The sequence below is a fragment of the Lycorma delicatula genome, chromosome 3 (genome assembly GCF_047948215.1).
Source record: "Lycorma delicatula isolate Av1 chromosome 3, ASM4794821v1, whole genome shotgun sequence".
Lineage (NCBI taxonomy): Eukaryota > Metazoa > Arthropoda > Insecta > Hemiptera > Fulgoridae > Lycorma > Lycorma delicatula.
The window spans coordinates 201,530,719-201,551,549 of record NC_134457.1 but is presented as its reverse complement, the minus strand read 5'-3'; the positions used below and the strand labels follow the sequence as shown (position 1 = coordinate 201,551,549).

Here is a 20,831-nt window from a genome sequence, read left to right as displayed (position 1 = left end):
CATAATATTTTTTTCACATAGTATTTTTTACAGTTTGTAACAGAAGTAGTAAAAATTTAATTCTGTACATGCTTAAAAATTTAATTTTATAAAAATAAATTACTTCAACAGTTATTTAATAACAACATTACATACTAAACAAGAAACTGCAATTTACACAATTTTAATATGATGATAAACTACTTATTTACTAATTATAATTTTTAATATCTAAATAATAATTTTTACAGTCAATGTTCAAAACTAAATTTATAAAAAACAGAAATACACATTCTATATGTTATGGCCACATGTTTTCTTTTCTTGTACAGCAATGATTTTTAAAATCATTGGATCACGTAATGGCATATTCAGTATGCTTTTTGTTTTAACGCAATGTAGTAAAGTAAATCACAAAGTAATAAGATTACAACTGAACTCAGTTGTGAATAACGCATAGAAATGAAAGAAAAAAATTTCATTCGGATTGGTGCATCTGTGATCTCAAAAATGTGGAAAAATAAAGAAGCTTGACATATGCTATGTGCAAGCATGTGTTGAAGGATTAATGCATTTACTAATGATGATGTACTTTCACTAGTATGTTCCAGTATATACAATAAAATAATTAGAACTATGAATACAAAGTTCAATGTCTTTATAGCAGAAAATATTGCTGGAGTTGAATAAAATAAATACAAACATAAAATAAATAAATTGTGTATAAATTAAAAAAAAAAAAAAAAAAAAATATATATATATATATATATACTATATAGAGAAAATAATACTAAACATAATGTAAATTGTATATATAATAATAATAATATATATAAGATACATCTGACTAATTATAGAGTATTTTAAAAATTAGTGATGCTTTACTTATATATAAATATATTAAATATTACACAATAGTAAAATAAAAAAAAATAGCAAATTTTACTATTATATTAATATTGTTACTTATGATATACTGAAAGTTGTTACAACTAATGTTGAAGGCACAAACGGTTTCAATAGAGATGTGGTTTTGAATGGTGTTATTGTAAAGAGATTCATTTATTAGCTTTGGTGATGGAACACAATGCATTATAATTAAATGTAGCCCTGTTTTAAGTTTCTATCAACCAGTACCACATCCACTGCATCTTTTAATCGTTTTCCCATCTCCTAATTTGACAGTATCTTCCTGTGTGTTATCAGCATAAATAGTATGATCATGCCGTCTCTGAAATTAAAAATGTTTCATTTGATTATATCATTATGAAAAAAGCTGACAACACGGTTGTAGGACTTTCCCTTCACATGACTTTTCTGATACACAGCTTACACACACAATTAAAAATATTTTTGTCATTTTATTTAAATAAAATATTTTTTGTTTATTTAATTCAATGATTCTAACTTCAGCACGCATACATATCGTATTTCATTCGCACAGGTGTGAAGGTACTAGTGGCCACTTTAAATACTTTTTTACACTTTAAATATTTTATTCATTTATTTCATTCTGCTGCTCACCTGTAACGTCACAACAGAGCAGATGACTACAGCACTGTATGTCAGTGCTACACTAACGCTCCTTGTGGTGAGAGGGGGGTACTATTGATGCAGTATATCCATTTAGCCACTAGTTTATTTAGAGAATTTAGAATTTTTTGGGGTGGGGGTGCAATCTTGTAAAAATCTTTTTTGGAAATATATTTTTAAATTGTTAACAAATGAACCTAAAAAAAATAAGACCTTAATTAGGTGAAATCTTGAGATACTGGGTCTTTGCTCTACAGCTTCACTCCCTTGTTCGGTGACACCGAACATACAAATGTACATCCAGAAAATTTCCATCCGGTTTTTGAGTTTTTTGGGTTCCTTAGGTGTCAAAACATAAAGATCCAGTGAAAACCGCATACGCCCAAATCAGACCAATTACAATACTTTCCCTTCTAAAGCTATAGGTCTGCTATAGGACAAGATGGGAAAGTAAAAGTGTTTATATATGTGACCATTTCTATGTAAAATCAAAGTGGCTTCTGCCTGTGCTTACTGCTTGAGTAATAACAGTTAAATTCATAGTTAACAGCAACTATTTAACAATTTCCTGCCTCTAACAATAGTTATTTTCATACATCAACAAAATCCAAAAGAAAAACAACAAAAATTTCATTTGGTAATAACTGTTTCTCATACAGAACACCACTTTTAATCCAATGCCAAAAATATGTAACAGCACTTTTTTTTTCAATTTTTCTATGACTACATTGAATGTTTTAATTCAGCAAAGTGGGAACTAAAAGGTGCAGTAAAAAATTATTTTTCCACACTGGCATGAGTAATTTAAAATTGAACATTCACTTTATTTTAAAGAAGCAGAAACATTTTATGTAAATATAACTCAGTAAACATACAGGATGAATGTCTTGTAATCACATGTTTTTTTGCTGTTGATGTTATATGTTCATTGTTATTTAACATGAATTAGTTATCCAGTCAAATAAATGGTAATAAAAAACAAGTAAAGTAGTCACATAAAGATCAGTAACTGTCATTATAGAAATGTGTTATATATTACAATGTTTATTATTTGTACAATAAGTAGATAAATATATAAATACATAACTGGCAAGAATTTTATGCCAAGATAAATATGTATGAGGTCATTTTTGTTGGTGTATTTTTCCATGACTTCTGAATTTTTAAATTAAACCTGTATTATAAGAGTAGGTAAAAAACAAAAAAAATCCAACGTATGGTATAATGGTTAACAGCCACGTTAAATTGAAACAAAAGTTATGGAAACAAACAATAAGATTAAAGCACAGAATAACATCCTTGTAATTGTATTCTATTCTGTTGAAATGTCAGTGATACTTTGTTGAACTGTATGAAATGTGGTATACTGGGTTTAGCTTATAAGTGATTTGCTGACATTATACTTTCTTTGGTTGTCCAGTGCACAATTAAACAACATTAATAAGGAATATCCATTGTCTATGTATTACAACAATTTTATAAAAAAAAATCTAACTTTACGATTAAAATGATTTTAAATGAATTAAATTTTTTCCTGTAATAAAATGAATTATTATTATTAAACATGGCTCATTTAAATGACAACATTTTTCCTCTACATTATTCACAGATGTAATAAGAATACTGAGTACCAAATATCAGGATACAACTGTATTAACACCAAAGACACCTGCATGTAATTTTTACAAGAAAATGAACATTTCTTTACTTAAAAGATATTGGTTATTCACCCAGACTTACAAAATTAATCCACTGATATTTATTCATAAACATCATATGTTGTAATAGCAATTTACAAACTATTTAAATGAACTATCAATAATAATTGAAAGTACCTGAGCAACCTTAACATAAAAAATAATAGTAAAGCCAATAAACTTATTCTACTCTGAAATGAAAATAATTCCATGAAAATGAATTGACGGTCTAGTGAAAAAATGTAATATATTATTATAACAAACTAAAAACATCATAAGATCAAAATAATTACCCTCACACATTTAAAGCTTTTAAATAAGTTAAAATTTAGTGATCCATAATAAACTGAAGTCACAGAAACTACTGAATAGTGAAACTAGTGTGGTGCATATGGTTCCAATTTAAAATTTGTATCAATTTATTTTTCAATTCTTCGATTTAGGTTAGGAAAGTGTAAAATTAAGGTAAGATCAGATTTTGTCAATAATAAAACTAAAAAAACACTTGGGTCAATCCATTTGAAGTGACCCAAGGGTGGTTGCTTGACCAATTAAAAAAAAAAAATTAAACTTACCCACTTGTTTTCTAAATGTCTCAGGACCTTGAAATTATTTAAAAATTTTTTGTTTAAGCAGTTTATCTGTGGCAGCTAGTTTTTTTTTTTACAGTGCACACACCTACTACTTTTGTAATTGTAAGGGTTTATGGGAAAAATCATAACTAAAAAACTATTGGTCGTGGAAGGATGAAACAAAAACAGTTTATTCATATTTTCTGAAGGTAAAAGATTGGTCCAGTGGTTCATTACTTATCTCTCTTCTTTCTATGAGAAAATTACCAATAAATTTGAACATGAAAAAAGAGTTAAATTTCACTTTGGGTAATTTTTTTCAAGAGGCAGGGATGGCATACACAGTTTGAATTATTTTTTTATGTTAGTAATTTTACCATAAATAATATTAATGATATATTTACACCTAAATTTTTATGAATTTTTGGAAACTAATTTTTTTTTTAAATTCAAATTTTGGTTTCAAATAACTCTGATGGAGCTGGTGATAAAAATCTCAATTTGCACAACTTATAGTGCTTTTGTAATGTTTATGGGAAATAAAAAGGTTTCTTGTGTATTGTACTAATAAAAAAGTTATAACCTCTCAAAAATCATGAAAAACCTGCTAAAAGCGATACCTTCTTGACTCACTAAATAAGTGCTCCAAGGTTTTCTTGTTTTTTGGCAGGTTAATATTTTTATACTTATTACTATAGTTGAAATAGACTTGTTTGAAACATTCAACTGCAGTGTTCATGTTATAACAGATGTTTGAAGTCATTTCCAGTTGTCAGGGAAATTCATGCTGCAACATACTCATTTATGCTTGTTGCATCATTTAGCTTGGAAGTTACAGACTTGTAAGTCCGACATTAGTTAGTCAGACATTTTTACTAAGTATCTCAAATTTCATCCTGTGTTTGGAAGTGTTTATTAAATAAATAAGTTTTACTTAATATTATATTTGCACATTTTAAAATTAGTTAAATTTACATTATTTTCAAGTAATTTTTCATAAAACAACGGAATAACAGTGTTCCATAGGAATTTACATGAATACAAACATGAAAATTTGTGAATTTAGTGATGAAAAACCAACAACTTATTTTTTACATGTTAATTCAGATGTCGTAGTGTTTGTAAATATCATTAAAAAAATGTTTTTGTCAAAATTCAGTCACCTGTATGGACAGTTCTGTTGTGACCCTCTGAGAACTCATAAAAAAAAAACAGTTAAGAAAAACTTAAGACAAATAACAATAGAGCAAGCTCTTAAAGAACACATTTTTCCAAATTTAAATTTAGTTCCTGGAAAGCCCTCCTCTATGAATCATGAGACCATTGGTGAGGGGGCTTGAGTGCTCAGGGATACAGAGTAGCTGGACCGAAGGTGCAACCATATCGGAGAGGTATCTGTTGAGAGCCAGACTAAGGAATGATTCCTGAAAGAGGAAGTTGTCTTTCAGTAGTAGTTAGGGGCGTGAGTCAGAATGACTTAAACGGCCATATCAACATCACTCAGTCCTCTGAGTACTGCGCAGCTGAAAGCAATGGAAAACTACAGCTGCTTTTTTTCCAAGAAAATGTAGCTCTCTGCATTTTCATATAGCAATGATAGAGGCGCCTTCCTTGGTAAAATATTCCGGAGGTAAACTAGTCCCCCGTTCGGATCTCCGGGTGGGGACTACTAAGGAAGGGGTCACCAGAAAATTAAAAAATAACATTCTACGAGTCGGAGCGTGGAACGTTAGAAGTTTAAAAAAGGTTGGTAGGCTAGAAAATTTAAAAAGGGAAATGGATAGGATAAATGTGGATGTAGTAGGAATTAGTGAGGTTCGGTGGGAAGAGGAAGGGGACTTTTGGTCAGGTGATTTTAGAATAATTAACTCAGCTTCAAATAATGGGCAGGCAGGAGTAGGTTTCATAATGAACAAGAAGATAGGGAAGAGAGTAGAGTATTTCAAAACGCATAGCGATAGAATCATTGTAATAAGGATAAAATCAAAACCTAAACCGACAACGATTGTTAACGTCTATATGCCTACAAGTGCCCATGATGATGATGAGGTAGAGTGTGTATACGAAGAGATTGATGAAGCAATTAAACACGTAAAAGGAGATGAAAATTTAATAATAGTTGGAGATTGGAATGCAAGCATTGGAAAAGACAAGGAAGGAAATATAGTGGGTGAATACGGGCTGGGCAAAAGGAATGAAAGAGGGGACCGACTTATAGAGTTTTGCACGAAGTATAATTTAGTAATTGCCAACACCCAATTTAAAAATCATAATAGAAGAATATACATTTGGAAAAAGCCAGGCGATACTGCAAGGTATCAGATAGATTATATCATGGTTAAGCAAAGATTAGAAATCAACTCGTTGACTGCAAAACTTACCCTGGAGCAGACATTGATAGCGACCATAATTTGGTGATAATGAAATGTAGATTGGGGTTTAAAAACCTGAAGAAAAGGTGTCAGATGAATCGGTGGAATTTAGAGAAGCTTGAGGAAGAGGAGGTAAAGAAGATTTTTGAAGAGGACATCGCAAGAGGTCTGAGTAAAAAAGATAAGGTAGAAAATGTAGAAGAAGAATGGGAGAATGTTAAAAAGGAAATACTTAAATCAGCAGAAGCCAACTTAGGCGGAATAAAGAGAACTGGTAGAAAACCTTGGGTTTCAGACGATATATTGCAGCTGATGGATGAACGTAGAAAATATAAGAATGCTAGTGATGAAGAAAGTAAAAGGAACTATCGGCAATTAAGAAATGCTATAAACAGGAAGTGCAAACTGGCGAAAGAAGAGTGGATTAAAGAAAAGTGTTCAGAAGTGGAAAGAGAAATGAACATTGGTAAAATAGACGGAGCATACAGGAAAGTTAAGGAAAATTTTGGGGTACATAAATTAAAATCTAATAATGTGTTAAACAAAGATGGTACACCAATATATAATACGAAAGTAAAGTCGATAGCTGGGTGGAATATATTGAAGAGTTATACGGAGGAAATGAATTAGAAAATGGTGTTATAGAGAAAGAAGAGGAAGTTGAGGAGGATGAAATGGGAGAAACAATAGTGAGATCTGAATTTAAGAGAGCATTAAAAGATTTAAATGGCAGAAAGGCTCCTGGAATAGAGAGAATATCTGTAGAATTAGTGCGCAGTGTAGAATTAGGAAGCGATTGACAGATTATACAAACTGGTGTGTAGTATTTATGAAAAAGGGGAAGATCTGTCAGACTTCAAAAAGAGTGTTATAGTCATGATACCAAAAAAAGCAGGAGTAGATAAATGTAAAGAATGCAGAACAATTAGCTTAACTAGCCATGCATCAAAAATCTTAACTAGAATTCTCTGCAGAAGAATTGAGAGGAGAGTGGAAGAAGTGTTAGGAGAAGACCAATTTGGTTTCAGGAAAACTATAGGGGCAAGGAAAGCAATTTTAGGCCTCAGATTAATAGTAGAAGGAAGATTAAAGAAAAACAAACCAACATACTTGGCGTTTATAGACCTAGAAAAGGCATTCGATAACGTAGACTGGAATAAAATGTTCAGCATTTTAAAAAAATTAGGGTTCAAATACAGAGATAGAAGAAGAATTGCTAACATGTACAGGAACCAAACAGTAACAGTAATAATTGAAGAACATAAGAAAGAAGCCGTAATAAGAAAGAGAGTCTGACAAGGATGTTCCCTATCTCCGTTACTTTTTAATCTTTACATGGAACTAGCAGTTAATGATGTTAAAGAATAATTTGGATTCGGAGTAACAGTACAAGGTGAAAAGATGCTACGATTTGCTGATGATATAGTAATTCTAGCCGAGAGTAAAAAGGATTTAGAAGAAACAATGAACGGCATAGATGAAGTCCTACGCAAGAACTATCGCATGAAAATAAACAAGAACAAAACAAAAGTAATGAAATGTTGTAGAAATAACAAAAATGGACCACTGAATGTGAAAATAGGAGGAGAAAAGATTATGGAGGTAGAAGAATTTTGTTATTTGGGAAGTAAAATTACTAAAGATGGACGAAGCAGGAGCGATATAAAATGCCGAATAGCACAAGCTAAACGAGCCTTCAGTAAGAAATATAATTTATTTACATCAAAAATTAATTTAAATCTCAGGAAAAGATTTTTGAAAGTGTATGTTTGGAGTGTCGCTTTATATGGAAGTGAAACTTGGACAATCGGAGTATCTGAGAAGAAAAGATAGAAGCTTTTGAAATGTGGTGCTGTAGGAGAATGTTAAAAATCAGATGGGTGGATAAAGTGACAAATGAAGAGGTATTGCGACAAATAGATGAAGAAAGAAGCATTTGGAAAAATATAGTTAAAAGAAGAGACAGACTTATAGGCCACATACTAAGGCATCCTGGAATAGTCACTTTAATATTGGAAGAACAGGTAGAAGGAAAAAATTGTGTAGGCAGGCCACGTTTGGAATATGTAAAACAAATTGTTAGGGATGTAGGATGTAGAGGGTATACTGAAATGAAATGACTAGCACTAGATAGGGAATTTTGGAGAGCTGCATCAAACCAGTCAAATGACTGAAGACAAAAAAAAGGAATGCCTCTTTGTATTAACTGTTCCAAAAGTATTTTTTCTCAGCAGAATAAAGAAATATATGAATGTGAAGACCAAGGACAATATATTGACCCACATCACAATATTGAACAATTGGATGGCGCTTGTAGCATTTTGGGTGTATCACCTCCATCAAAATTGAAAAAATTAAGCATGGATCAGAGACCATCAGCAATAAAATTAAAAATACATACAGTATCTGAAAAATTAAATAAGAATCTTGAATTGTGTTTTGACTCAAAAGTTTCGGAAATGAAAATCCTTCTCAATCTTCTTCACATAAATATGACGATCTTACTAAAAGAAAAATTTTCTTACTTTTAAAGAAGGTTAAAATTACGGTTAAATTAAATTAAGATTAAAATTATCAGTCTACTTCCCCAATCTTGGACCAAATCTAAAATATCAAAGTTCAATATGTCTGAGCATTTGGTTAGACTTACTAGAGAATTAGTTAATGAGCAAGGCATTCTAGTGCAGTTAGGCAAGACAAAAGAGGAATTAGTAGTAACAACACAATTAAAAAGTTGAGTTATTTTATGAAGATAAAAAGAATTGTGTGAATGGTAAAAAGAATTGTGTTGATGGTGTCAAAGTGCATAAGCAAAAGCATCTTGTTCTGATAAAAGTAAATGAATTGTATGTCTCCTTTAGAGTTTTCACTTTTAAAGGAGACATACAATTCAGTTTTCCTCCTCAGTTTTGAGGAAAAAATTGGAAGATCAAAGTTCTGTGAACTCCATTCAAAATGGTGTATCTTGGCTGGTGCATCCGGGACTCATACAGTTTGTGTCTATCCTCACTACCAGAACATCAAACTCATAATTGATGGTCCCATACTTAATGTTGACCATAAGGACTTAGTAGACATCTTTGTTTGTGACAAGGACAACTACAGCTGTATGATGAATGTGTGCACCAAATGTCCATCAAGGTAAACAGGCAGTGTTTGAAGTGCTCAACTTTTCTGAAGCGTATGATGTGTTGCCAGATACAATAATGTATAAACAATGGGTAACAGCTGATAGGGCAGAAATGATTACTGTTCCTCAGACCAAAATTGAGTTTTTCGAATCATTAATGGAAAAATTGGAAATGCTGAAAACTTACCATTTTGTGTCAAAATCTCAGCTTTTTCAAGAAGAAAAAAATAAAATTATGTGAAGAATATTTGGTTTGGCAGAGTTTGCAGAAAACTTTTCATTTCTTGTTCAAGATGAGATATAAACCTTCCATTGGGTCAACAGCCAAGCCACAGTTCACCTTTTGTGCTCTATTTGATGTATTACAACACAAGAGTGTATTTTAAGTGATCACTTGAAGCATGATACAGCAACATTTTATTGCTTTTAAAATCTTTTAACAGACCGTATCAAGGAAGTATATAAGAACATTAAAAAACTCATCTATTTTAGTGATGGTGCTTCAAGTTAGTATAAAAATAAAAAGAATTTTGCTAATTTGTGCAGACACAAAAAAGACTTCGACCTTGAAGCCGAATGGCACTTCTTTGGATCACTCCATAGGAAAAACAACTGTGATGGTGTGGGAGGACAAAACGAGAGGTGGCAAAGGCATGCCTGCAAGGGCATTAAACAATTGTTTCTGGCAAAGGCAAGCCTGCAAAGGCCATTAAACAATTGTTTCTGGCAAAGGCAAGCCTGCAAAGGCCATTAAACAATTGTTTCTGGCAAAGGCAAGCCTGCAAAGGCCATTAAACAATTGTTTCTGTTTAGAATCTGACTAGATACTAAAATGTTGATGAAATATAATCATTTTGTAATCACAAGCCGCTAAAAGCTTAAATTCCGCTCTAATTTATTTTTTCTTCGATAGTGTTTACAAAAATAAACAAATATAAAAAAAATGAATTTTTAAAAAAATATGTAAGCTACTCATTGAAATCTCAGTTTGGGTAAGTTTTACAAGCATTTTTGAATCAAAATTGTATTAGGTTACTGGTATTGGTTAAGTTATCATTAAATTATGACCTATCATTAGTAATTTAAAAAAAAACTATTTTAAAAATATTGAAAATGTCAACTTCAACATATAGACTAAATATAAAAAAATGTAAAGTGCAAAGAAGACAAGAAACTCTCAGAGCACTTAGATAGTGAGTTAAAATGGTATCGCTTTTAACAGGTTTTCATGTTTTTTGAGAGGTTATAACTTTTTTATTAGTACAATACACAAGAAACCTTTTTATTTGCCTTTTTATTAAAACACTGTAAGTTGTGCAAATTGAGATTTTTATCACCAGCCACATCAGAGTTATTTGAAACCAAAATTTGAATTTAAAAAAAAATTAGTTTCCAAAAATTCATAAAAATTCAGATGTAAATATATCATTAATATTATTTATGGTAAAATTACTAACATAAAAAAATAATTCAAACTGTGTATGCCATCCCTATCTCTTGAAAAAAATAACCCCAAGTGAAATTTCACTCTTTTTTCATGTTCAAATTTATTGGTAATTTTCTCATAGAAAGAAGAGAGATAAGTAATGAACCACTGGACCAATCTTTTACCTTGAGAAAATATGAATAAACTGTTTTTGTTTCATCCTTCCACGACCAATAGTTTTTTAGTTATGATTTTTTCCATAAACCCTTACAATCACAAAAGTAGGTATGCGCACCGTAACAAAAATGGCCGCCCATGGCCAACTGCTTAAATAAAAAATTTATAAAAAACAGTTTTATGGTCCTGAGGCATGCAGAAAACAAGTAGGTAAGTTTCAATTTTTTTTTTGAATTGGTCAGGCAACCAGCTTATGGTTTTTGGGACAACTGAAATGTATTGACCCACTTGAGTTTTACGGATCACATATAACATTTTTCCATTAATACTGTTAGTTTTCTTTATTCTCATGAAAGACAGTATAACATTTACTGAACTCTTGTATGAAATGAATAACCACTATTAATCAATTTTTAATGTTTTCATAGTACAATAATAAAATAATTTGGGTAATGTATAAACTAAGGTATCCACTATACATTTTTTCATATTTATAGTTTGCCTTTTTTCATGATCAGCTCTTCAAATGATACTATTCATTAATGGACTAACCCATTTCATTGAATGATATCAAACAATAAAGTTAAAATCAATAATGAAACAATCTAACAGGCAAAATATTCTATTAATGTATGTTTTTGATCAAATGTTGCTGATTTTTCTGGCCAGAAAACCAGCATCATCTCATATTATTCAGAATATTAAGAATATTAAGAAGAATACTAATAGATATTAAGAATTAGTATTCTTAATACTCACCTCACTATTATTATGAACAACTAACTTTAAAAATGTGAATAAATTTCTTTTGTGACAGAATTTAGTCTTAGCAGAGCTTAGAATTATGTTACATAATTCTAAGAATTTAATATTACCATAAATTCAGAATTTTTCTTTAAACTTAATATTAATATTTTTAAAATTACTTAACACAATATTACAAATATAGAAAATAATATGAGGTTCTAGAAAAATATTAAAATAATAAGCAAACATATTGTAAAATTACTAAATATAAAAATAATTATACATTTATCCATGAACATGTCGAATTCAATCATAAATTGATAAATCTCCGCTACACCTACCCGAACTTAAAAATCTTAAATGGCAATGCCGTTTAAATCTTAAATGACATTTAATTATATTAATTGGCAACTGGAAAAAAATAATGAATTTTGGTGAAAAAAGAATTAAAATCTGTCCACCCATTTGCTTGGTAGGTGCATAAAACCATTTTGGGTAGTACTTTTTTAAATTTCAGTCCAACAGAAATAACTACAAAATTTTGTGATATTATTTCTTAAACCATTTGAAATAATCATAATATCTGGATTAAAACTATGAAGATTATTTTTTAAATTACAAATAAAAAATTGCGCCCTTAAATGTTTTCTAAATTTTCAAGGGTTGAAAACTTACTTTTTTGAAATAAGATGATGTAGCTTGTGACACCTCATTGGAAGGCCCTTTGGATGACAAGTAATTTGGTACAATTAAAATAAAAAATTGGTTCACTGGTATTGAAGTTATGATTAAAAATGTGTGTTTTTGTAGGTTATGTTGAAATACAGTGTTACTGACCCAAAACATTAGGTCTGAAATATGCAAAAATGGGTTTTAGATTTCTCCAGCATTGAAAAAATGTACCAGTAAGCACAGCATTATAACATCAGTTAAACATACAAAAAACCAATAATAAGGTACCTACTTCTTTGCTGGCAACATGTTGAAAAATTGATTACCTTGTTATAACAGGTTATATATAATCTTCTGCCAATTATTAAGAACTTAGTTTCTATGATAAAGTTTTGCAAATTGTTTTCTTTCATGTTTTATGTAATTAGTGGCAAAAAGTATTTATTGTATTTATTTTATCATCATGTTTTATTTAAATGTTGTGTTCTTTAGTTAAAATTGGCATTTGGTTTGTGTTATTGTTCTACCATTTGGCCTTTCATTTTTTGTCTTTAGTAAACTTGTCTTCCTAAAATGACTTACGATCTGGAAGAAAGGACTGAACTAATCTTTATATACAGAACACAAAATAAATATGCTAGAAGTACTGCCCAAGCGTTTAATGAATGGCATCCAAATACAAATTTCACACTCTTACATTGTAAAACTTGTAAAAAAATTCCAGAAACAGGTCTGTCATGAATAAGAAACATGCAGGACAAAAGGTTTAAGAAGAATTAACTTTGGTTGAAATCTTGGGAAATGTGATAGCAAATTCTCAGAACTCAATTCGTAAAATATCCCGTGAAACTGGGGTTTCTTATGATTCTGTTTTCACTACATTAAAATTGAATACATTTTTCCATAGAAAATTCAAATGCATCAAGAACTGAATGAGGATAATGCTGATAGAAGGATAGAATTCTGTGACACGATAACACACAATACATGCCTACTCTGACTGGAATTCAAATCCTAACATTCTGAATAGTTACTAATAGTATGTTATGAAAAGGTCAGCACATTAACTTTAATTTTTTTGACACTTTTTTCTAAATGTGTATTATCAAGAAAACAAGTTTTCAACTTCTTAAGACAGAGACTGGATAGTACACTAAACATTTGACTACTCTTTATAAAGTTTTTATTATTTAACCTATTGGATTACTCTTTTATTAAATAAAATATCAGGATGGGAATAAGTTTTAAATTTTATGAAGCAGTAAAAAGTAAACTAAAACTTTTTTGAGGTGTTTTTATAAATTGTGTATTGTGATTTTGAGTATGTTATAAACAAAATACCTGGTGGTATGTTACTCCATTTTACTCATGCATGTTTCAAGACTTCCTCTTATAATATGACAAATTATTTTTAATATTATTTTATAATTATATATTATTTTTATATGTTAGGGCAGCAGCACTGAATGTGTTAGGACAGCATAACTGAGTAGCAAATGGGATTTACATAAATCTATTTAATTAAATGGATTAGAAGTTTTTACTCTTAGAATGATAATAATTTTCAATCCATTTGTACAGAAAAAGTTAAAATTTAAACTATGCAAATGCTAACAAAGTTCAGTGATGACAATGCTGTTAGTTTTTTACGGGACTTCATTTTTCTTACAAAACTTGTTTTGAGAAGATTAATCATTTTATACAAAACACTATGCTGATATACATACTTTCAGCTCAGTAGCAAGGCACATGAAGGCATTTTCTATGTTTGTGTTTTCTTTAGCTGAAGTTTCCATTACATACAAAATTTCTGGTATGTATTCACACATCGCTTCTGCTTCTGCAAATTCAACTTCTCGCAAAGGTTCTAAATCACATTTATTCCCTAAAACAAAATTTACAAGGAATAATAACAACAACGACACAATTAACAAAACATTAATATTATGGTTATATTATTAAATATGATGCTCAAAAATGGTATAAGAGAAAAATGGTACATGTAAGAGAATAATCCTTATATTAACAGGAAGTATGATCTTTCTTAATAACAATCATCCAATTGCTTGGCACACACACACACACACAACTAGTGAATTTTTAATCCAATGTGTGTTTGGGCAAAACCCACAGAACATATATAAAGAAAATAAGTGGATCACAAGAAAGGGTCCATACAGGGATTATGAACTGAGATCCACTCCTTTGTGAAGCATTCAGAGGAGTGCTTCAAGCTCTCTTGAGGTAATGGGTGACTATTCCAATATTCTAGTATCATGGTTTCTTTCTACTCAGAAAGATAAAGAATATTATTGATATATTCACCTCTCTTCTGAGTAGAAAGAGACTGGTTTTACAAAAATGAACAATAGTGTAATTTATTAGATTCAACAATAATAATGATAAGTAATTTACATTAAAAAAATAGCTAAAAATATTAAAATATAATTGCTTATTTTTGTAAGTTTAAATTTGAATAAAGCTGAAATTATGTTACTTACCAACAAGTACCAGCATTACATTAGATGCGGTATATCTTCTAACTTCCTCGATCCATCTTTGAAGACCAAGGAATGATGATCTTTTTGTGATATCATATACTAACAAAAAAATAAAGTATTTTAAATTAAAATATTAAAAAAATTCAAGGCTCCTAATTAAAAATATTTTTTTATATAACACTATTGTTTAAATGTGTAATCTGATGTACAATTATACTAAAATAGTATAATCTTTATACTAAAATATACTAAAATGAATTACTCACAATGTTATAGGTGCTCTTGCTGATTTACAATTTAATTATTTCTTTTTCTTTCTAAACACGTATTAGACAACATGCCTGCAACTCTATCCATACCTCTAAACTAATCCATTCTTGGGCTAACTACGCCTCTTCTCACTATACATTTATAGTTTAATAGCTGATTAAAAATGCTTTTTAGATTGATAAATATAATGTATCCTACAACTACCTCTGTTACTATTTTTCTTTGTCATTCTGAAAATACTATACGTTAACTTCTTTCACCATGAATATCAACTTTATGATTTTCATCTAAATGACTGTATTCCACCACTGACCAAATCTATTTAAAAGATATGGTAAGCAGATTTGTTTTATACAAAGCACGACCTTTACTTATAATAATAAAATGTGTACTTTTTAATTATTTGCATTACCTATTTCTAAAATGTATTAAAATTATTTAAAAAATAATGTCATTCAATAATTAAAATGAAAGATCATGGCAGAAAAATTATTATTAATTTAATGACAACGAAACTAATGGTATTTATCAAAAAAAATACTCAAAAAGTATTCGAGTATTGAAATACTTGAAGGTAATTTTTTTTCTCAAAAAATTACCTTCTGTTAAAAATTGTTTTTTAAGTTCCACACAAATGAGAATTTAGGTATCTGTGATTTTAAGTAGATTCCCTCAGATCCCAACTTGAAGCACTTTTCTGTGTTTCAAGGTGCATGCTCTGCACCTGGAGTACACTTTTCTGTGATAATTCAGCTTATCATTGATAATGATATGGGTAGAAACTATACTTGCGTTAAAAATTTCAACAATTTTTGAAATTTTTATGGATCTGCCTTGCAAAAAATGATTATTAATGTGATTTTGAAAGCATCAGTTGATACTTTCAAGGGTATTCCATTATGATGAAAATCAGTGACACTTGTTCAGCCTGATTTGAACTGTTCAATATGCTTATAAAAAAGATTTACATAGTTTTATTATAGTAACATCTACAAGTGAATTTCAGCAAGTTATATACCTTCAGAAAATAAAATTCTTATACTAGGAGGCTGTTATTCCAAGGTACACGTTTCAAGTTAAGTTGATATTTTGAAACAAACAGAGGAGGTTATAATAATGAAAACTCATTTTAAACAGCTAATATTTTCCATTTCAGGGGTGCCAACTTGAACATCGGGCAGTTTCAGTTTATATCTATTGAATAGTTTTTTCACTGTTGCCATTTGTCTCTTTTATTATTGTTACGTTCCATTTCTAGCTGTTGGGTACTGCTATCTAGTGGGTACTAGAGCTAACCGGCAAGCTAGGATCATACGATCATTCTACATCAGAATACCGCGAGGAGTGGTTATGATGGTCTAGGTGACCTTCATTTGAAGTTAGAATCCTGTACAGTATGGTCACGTTTTTCGTTTCAGTCTGGATGGAAGCTTAGGCTTAGTGTTACTTGATAATGTTCAAGTATATATATTAGTTGTAATTCTTGATAATTTTCAAGTAAATTTATGTGTAAAAAGAAATTAAAAACAACGATTCTCAAGAACAACAAGGCGTTTTACTTTATTTATCATCATCATCATCATCAACAACAAAAATACAGTCCACCCTCGCTCTAAAATCTACGCATTTGTTCATGGTCCTCTGTCGCCAGATTAAGGGGCTGGACAGTCAAGTTGTCGAATCGAGGAACAAGATTCAACGCAGGGTTTGTAAGGTCAAATCATCAAGTCACCGGATCAAGTGGTATTTATAATTCAAGCTGTATTTATACATTCAAAGGTGCAATTAACATTGGTGAACTATTTAAAATGAAATATTTCAATGGTTTGCAACATACAGTTAACAGCGGCAGGTTAGTTTGGTACTATAACAGCGGCAGGTATACGTTGTGGGCCTTCAAGACTGGTTTTTGGCCTTCAAGCTTCACTAGTCAGAGCTTGTTAGTTCATGTTACATATTGGTTCGTTTTGACCTGAAGGAAGGTCTAAGCCAGCATATGAAATTGTATCGAATACACGTTTTAGTTATCTGGTTCATTCAACTTTAATCATAGACAATAATCTAACCATACTACATAAGATTCAACCTTGTTTATCTGTACTAGTATTACCTTATGATAATTTAATTTCTAATCGATTTGACTTTCTGTTAATATTATAATTCCAGTAAAAATAGAATTTAAGGATTTAATTAAGAAATGAGGTATTATTAAAAAGCAGCATAGCTAAACTAAAAACATTCATTGACAATTTCAAGTCTGAATCAGACGATTATGACATGTTCACTATTAAATTCAACAAACTATTAGAATACGAAAAAACATTTTTTAAAGTTCAATCTGAAATAGAATTGCATAAATATGCACAGACAAGGACTTAGAAGTCAGGGACCTGTATGATAATATTTTTGATAAAATCAAATTAAAACATAAAAAACTAGAAAATAGTTTCAACATTTCAGAAGTAACTGATGCATTTAAAATGATTAATAAACCCAATCCAATTACATTAAAACCTATACAAAGGTTCACATCACATCACAGTGATGTGAGAGCTTGGCATAAATTTTTTTATCTTTTTAATAGTTTAGTCTACAACCGAGAAGAATTTTTTTATACTGAAAAATTTTACTATCTTACAAATTTCTTAAAAGGTAACACACACTTGATGTAAAAAAAAATTTATCAGTAACATCTGAAAATTATGCAACTGCAATAAAATTACTTAAAGCTCATTATGACAACAAACGACTAATTGTAGCCAAAGGAATTGCAATAGAAATTATTAATCTAAAACCATTATTAAAAAGGGAAAATTCTGAAAATTTATCTAAATTCATTGATCAAATTAATAAAAATATGAATGCATTGAAGATTTTAAATATTGATTATTTAGAATTTATTATAATACAATTAATTACTTAAAATTTAAATTTGAATACTTTAAGAGACTGGGAACAAACATTAGAGGCTAATGAATTCCCTAAGTTAGAACAACTTATTTCTTTCTTAGAATCTAAGTGTAAATTGCTTGAATCCACCGACATAATTCAATGTAATGAAAAGGTATAGCCATCTAATATAGGCTTTAGTAGCAAAGAATATGATTATTTAAAACCTAGTTCTAGTAAAAATGTATTTTATGTAAATAATTCTAATAATTTTATGTGCACATTATGTAAAACTGGCAACCATAAATTATACCAATGTGATAAATTTTTATATTATAATGTTAATGAAAGGAAAAATTTTGTATTTCAAGAAAAATTATGTCGTAATTGTTTACGTAAACAGTATATTGCGAAAGATTGCCAAAGCAATCGTGAATGTAAAAAATGCTCATGAAGGCATCATACACTAATTCATTTAGATAAAACACTGCAAGAGCCAGCAATTAAATCTTCCAAGCCGAATCAAGCTCCTCCAGCTAATAGTTCATATTGTACTTTAAAATCAGAACCTAACAAGTCTGTTTTACTTGCAGCAGCTGCAGTTAACGTCAAGGATAAACAAGGTAATTTCATTCAAACCAGGGTCTTCTAACTTGATTCCATTCGATTATCTCATTTTGTACTGAAATGTTTACTGCTAAACTTGGGCTTCAAACCAAATCTGTTTTAATGCCGATTTCAGGTATTAGTAATGTTGTTACTAAGTCTAAGTTAAGTGTTGATTTAAATATTAATTCTAGGTATGAAAACTTTAATTTTAATTTGAAATGTCATATACTGCCATCTATTACACGTTTGTTACCTAATCATTTTATAAACGTAACCGACTGGAAAATTCCTTATCACCTTTTTCTTGTCAATCCTAATTTTAACGTTCCTGGGCAAGTCAATATTCTTATAGGCGCTCAATATTATCTTTCTTTGCTTAAGTCTATCCAATTAACTCATAATTCTAATAATACCATACTTCAAGAAACTCGTCTTGGTTTCATAGTCTCTGGTCAAATCCCTACTAAATCTAGTAAACTGAAAAATAATTCAGATTCAGTATCACTTTTTTTTAGCAATGAATAACATTCCTCTCAAATAGAGTCATTTTGGAGATGTCATTTTAGAGTAATTTTGATCTCATCTTTGATGAGATCGTTTACTGACCAAAGAGGAATCTTTCTGCAAAAAACATTTCGTTGAAAACACCTTTCTTGATGACCAAGGCAGATTTGTAATATCTCTTCCTCGTAAGGAAAACTATGATTTAGGACAGTTCAGGAGTCCAAGGTTGGAGCTGAACGCGGCTCTTATGTTATCTCGTCTGATGGAAGATATTCGTCGCAAATAGAGTATGCGAAATACAAGAGTTAACTAAGGAATGCTTATGGAAGCACATTCCTTCAAGGGACAACCGCGCAGACATCTTATCACATGGTTGTATGCCGGACGCATTAACTTTGTTACAACTTTGGTGGAATGATCTGTTGTTTCTGAAGCAAGATGAGGACGCCTGGCCATCCAATCAGAAACTTTAGAACTCTCACAACCATTTTCTTCGTTCGTACGAACATTAAACGTATTTTCATAGTGTCATTGTTTCATTTATAATTTAAAAAATAAAAACAATTGTACATTGTCAGATCTTTCACTGGAAGAAAACAATTCCACATTGGAAATACTTATCCGTCATGGTGGGCGGTGTACTCCATCAAATCCTGGACATTTTTTAACCTTCACTCCATTAGCTTCCTTACCTGATCCTGATTTCTCAGGCATCAATGTAAATAAGCTTACTAGGTGGCAGCTTATACAAAAAAATATTAAAAGATTTTTGGAAAACATGGTCTAATGACTACTTACATTCCTTGTAGCAGAGAAACAAGAGTAAAATTTCAAATAATAACATTTGTGTTGGCAATGTAGTTATAATTAAAGAAAGTAATCTTCCTCCACTGATGTGGAAATTAGGAATTGTTGAAGTGTATCCAGGTAACGATGGACTAGTTAGATTAGTTGGTGTGAAAACCAATAATACCATAATAGAAAGAACTATTAACAAATTGATTGTTCTTCCAAATTTAAATGATTGCAATGATCTGAGTCATTCAGAATGTAATCATGATGTTTGTTTAATGTCATCTTAATGTAATTGTTATTTCTAATTTATTTGTTTACAATCCTTGCTTGCATCAAAATTAGATTGTTGAGATAACTTTAATTTTCAACCTTAAAAGTTTATGTAATTATTCTATATATTATTCATTTGTATCAAGTTTTGTGTTGTGATGCATTATAGAATTATTATTGGCAGGCGGTGTGTTACGTCCCACTTCTAGCCATAGAGTGCTGCTATCTAGCGGGTACTAGAGCTCGCCGCCAAGCTAGGATCATACGATCGTTCTACATCAGAATACTGTGAGGAGCGGTTATGATGGTCCAGGTGACCTTCATTCGAAGTTAGAATCCCGTACAGTATGGTCATGTTTTTCATTTCAGTCCGGATGGACGCTTAGGCTTAGTGTTACTTGATAATGTTCAAGTAAATTTATGTGTAAAAAGAAATTAAACAACGATTCATCAAGAACAACAAGGCATTGTTTTATTTTATTATAATCATCATCTAACAACAAAAGTACAGTCCACCCTCGCTCTAAAATCTACCGTATTTGTCCAATTATTAATTATTGAAAGTATCATCTATGAAAAAAATCTCTTTTACTGTAATTTTTTCTTACTCTTAAGATTTTTTATCACTTTTATTTTTGTAATTATTGCTAAATATTTAGTATAATGGAAACAAAATCATTAAAATAAT

The 20,831-nt window shown here is 30.2% G+C and overlaps 1 protein-coding gene across 1 annotated transcript in view; it reads right to left on the bottom strand.

Annotated features, from left to right (window-relative positions):
* Nucleotides 1-866: 866 nt before the first annotated feature.
* The window catches only part of Rab19 (RAS oncogene family member Rab19), a 34,075-nt gene continuing 14,110 nt past the window's right edge, over nucleotides 867-20,831 (bottom strand). Inside the window, exons 3-5 of the mRNA XM_075359072.1 lie at nucleotides 14,807-14,905; nucleotides 14,033-14,190; nucleotides 867-1,210 (exon numbers count right to left, since the gene is read on the bottom strand). Of these exons, the coding sequence (XP_075215187.1) occupies nucleotides 1,106-1,210; nucleotides 14,033-14,190; nucleotides 14,807-14,905 (362 nt within the window). The 3' untranslated portion in view covers nucleotides 867-1,105. The remainder of the gene's footprint in view (nucleotides 1,211-14,032; nucleotides 14,191-14,806; nucleotides 14,906-20,831) is intronic.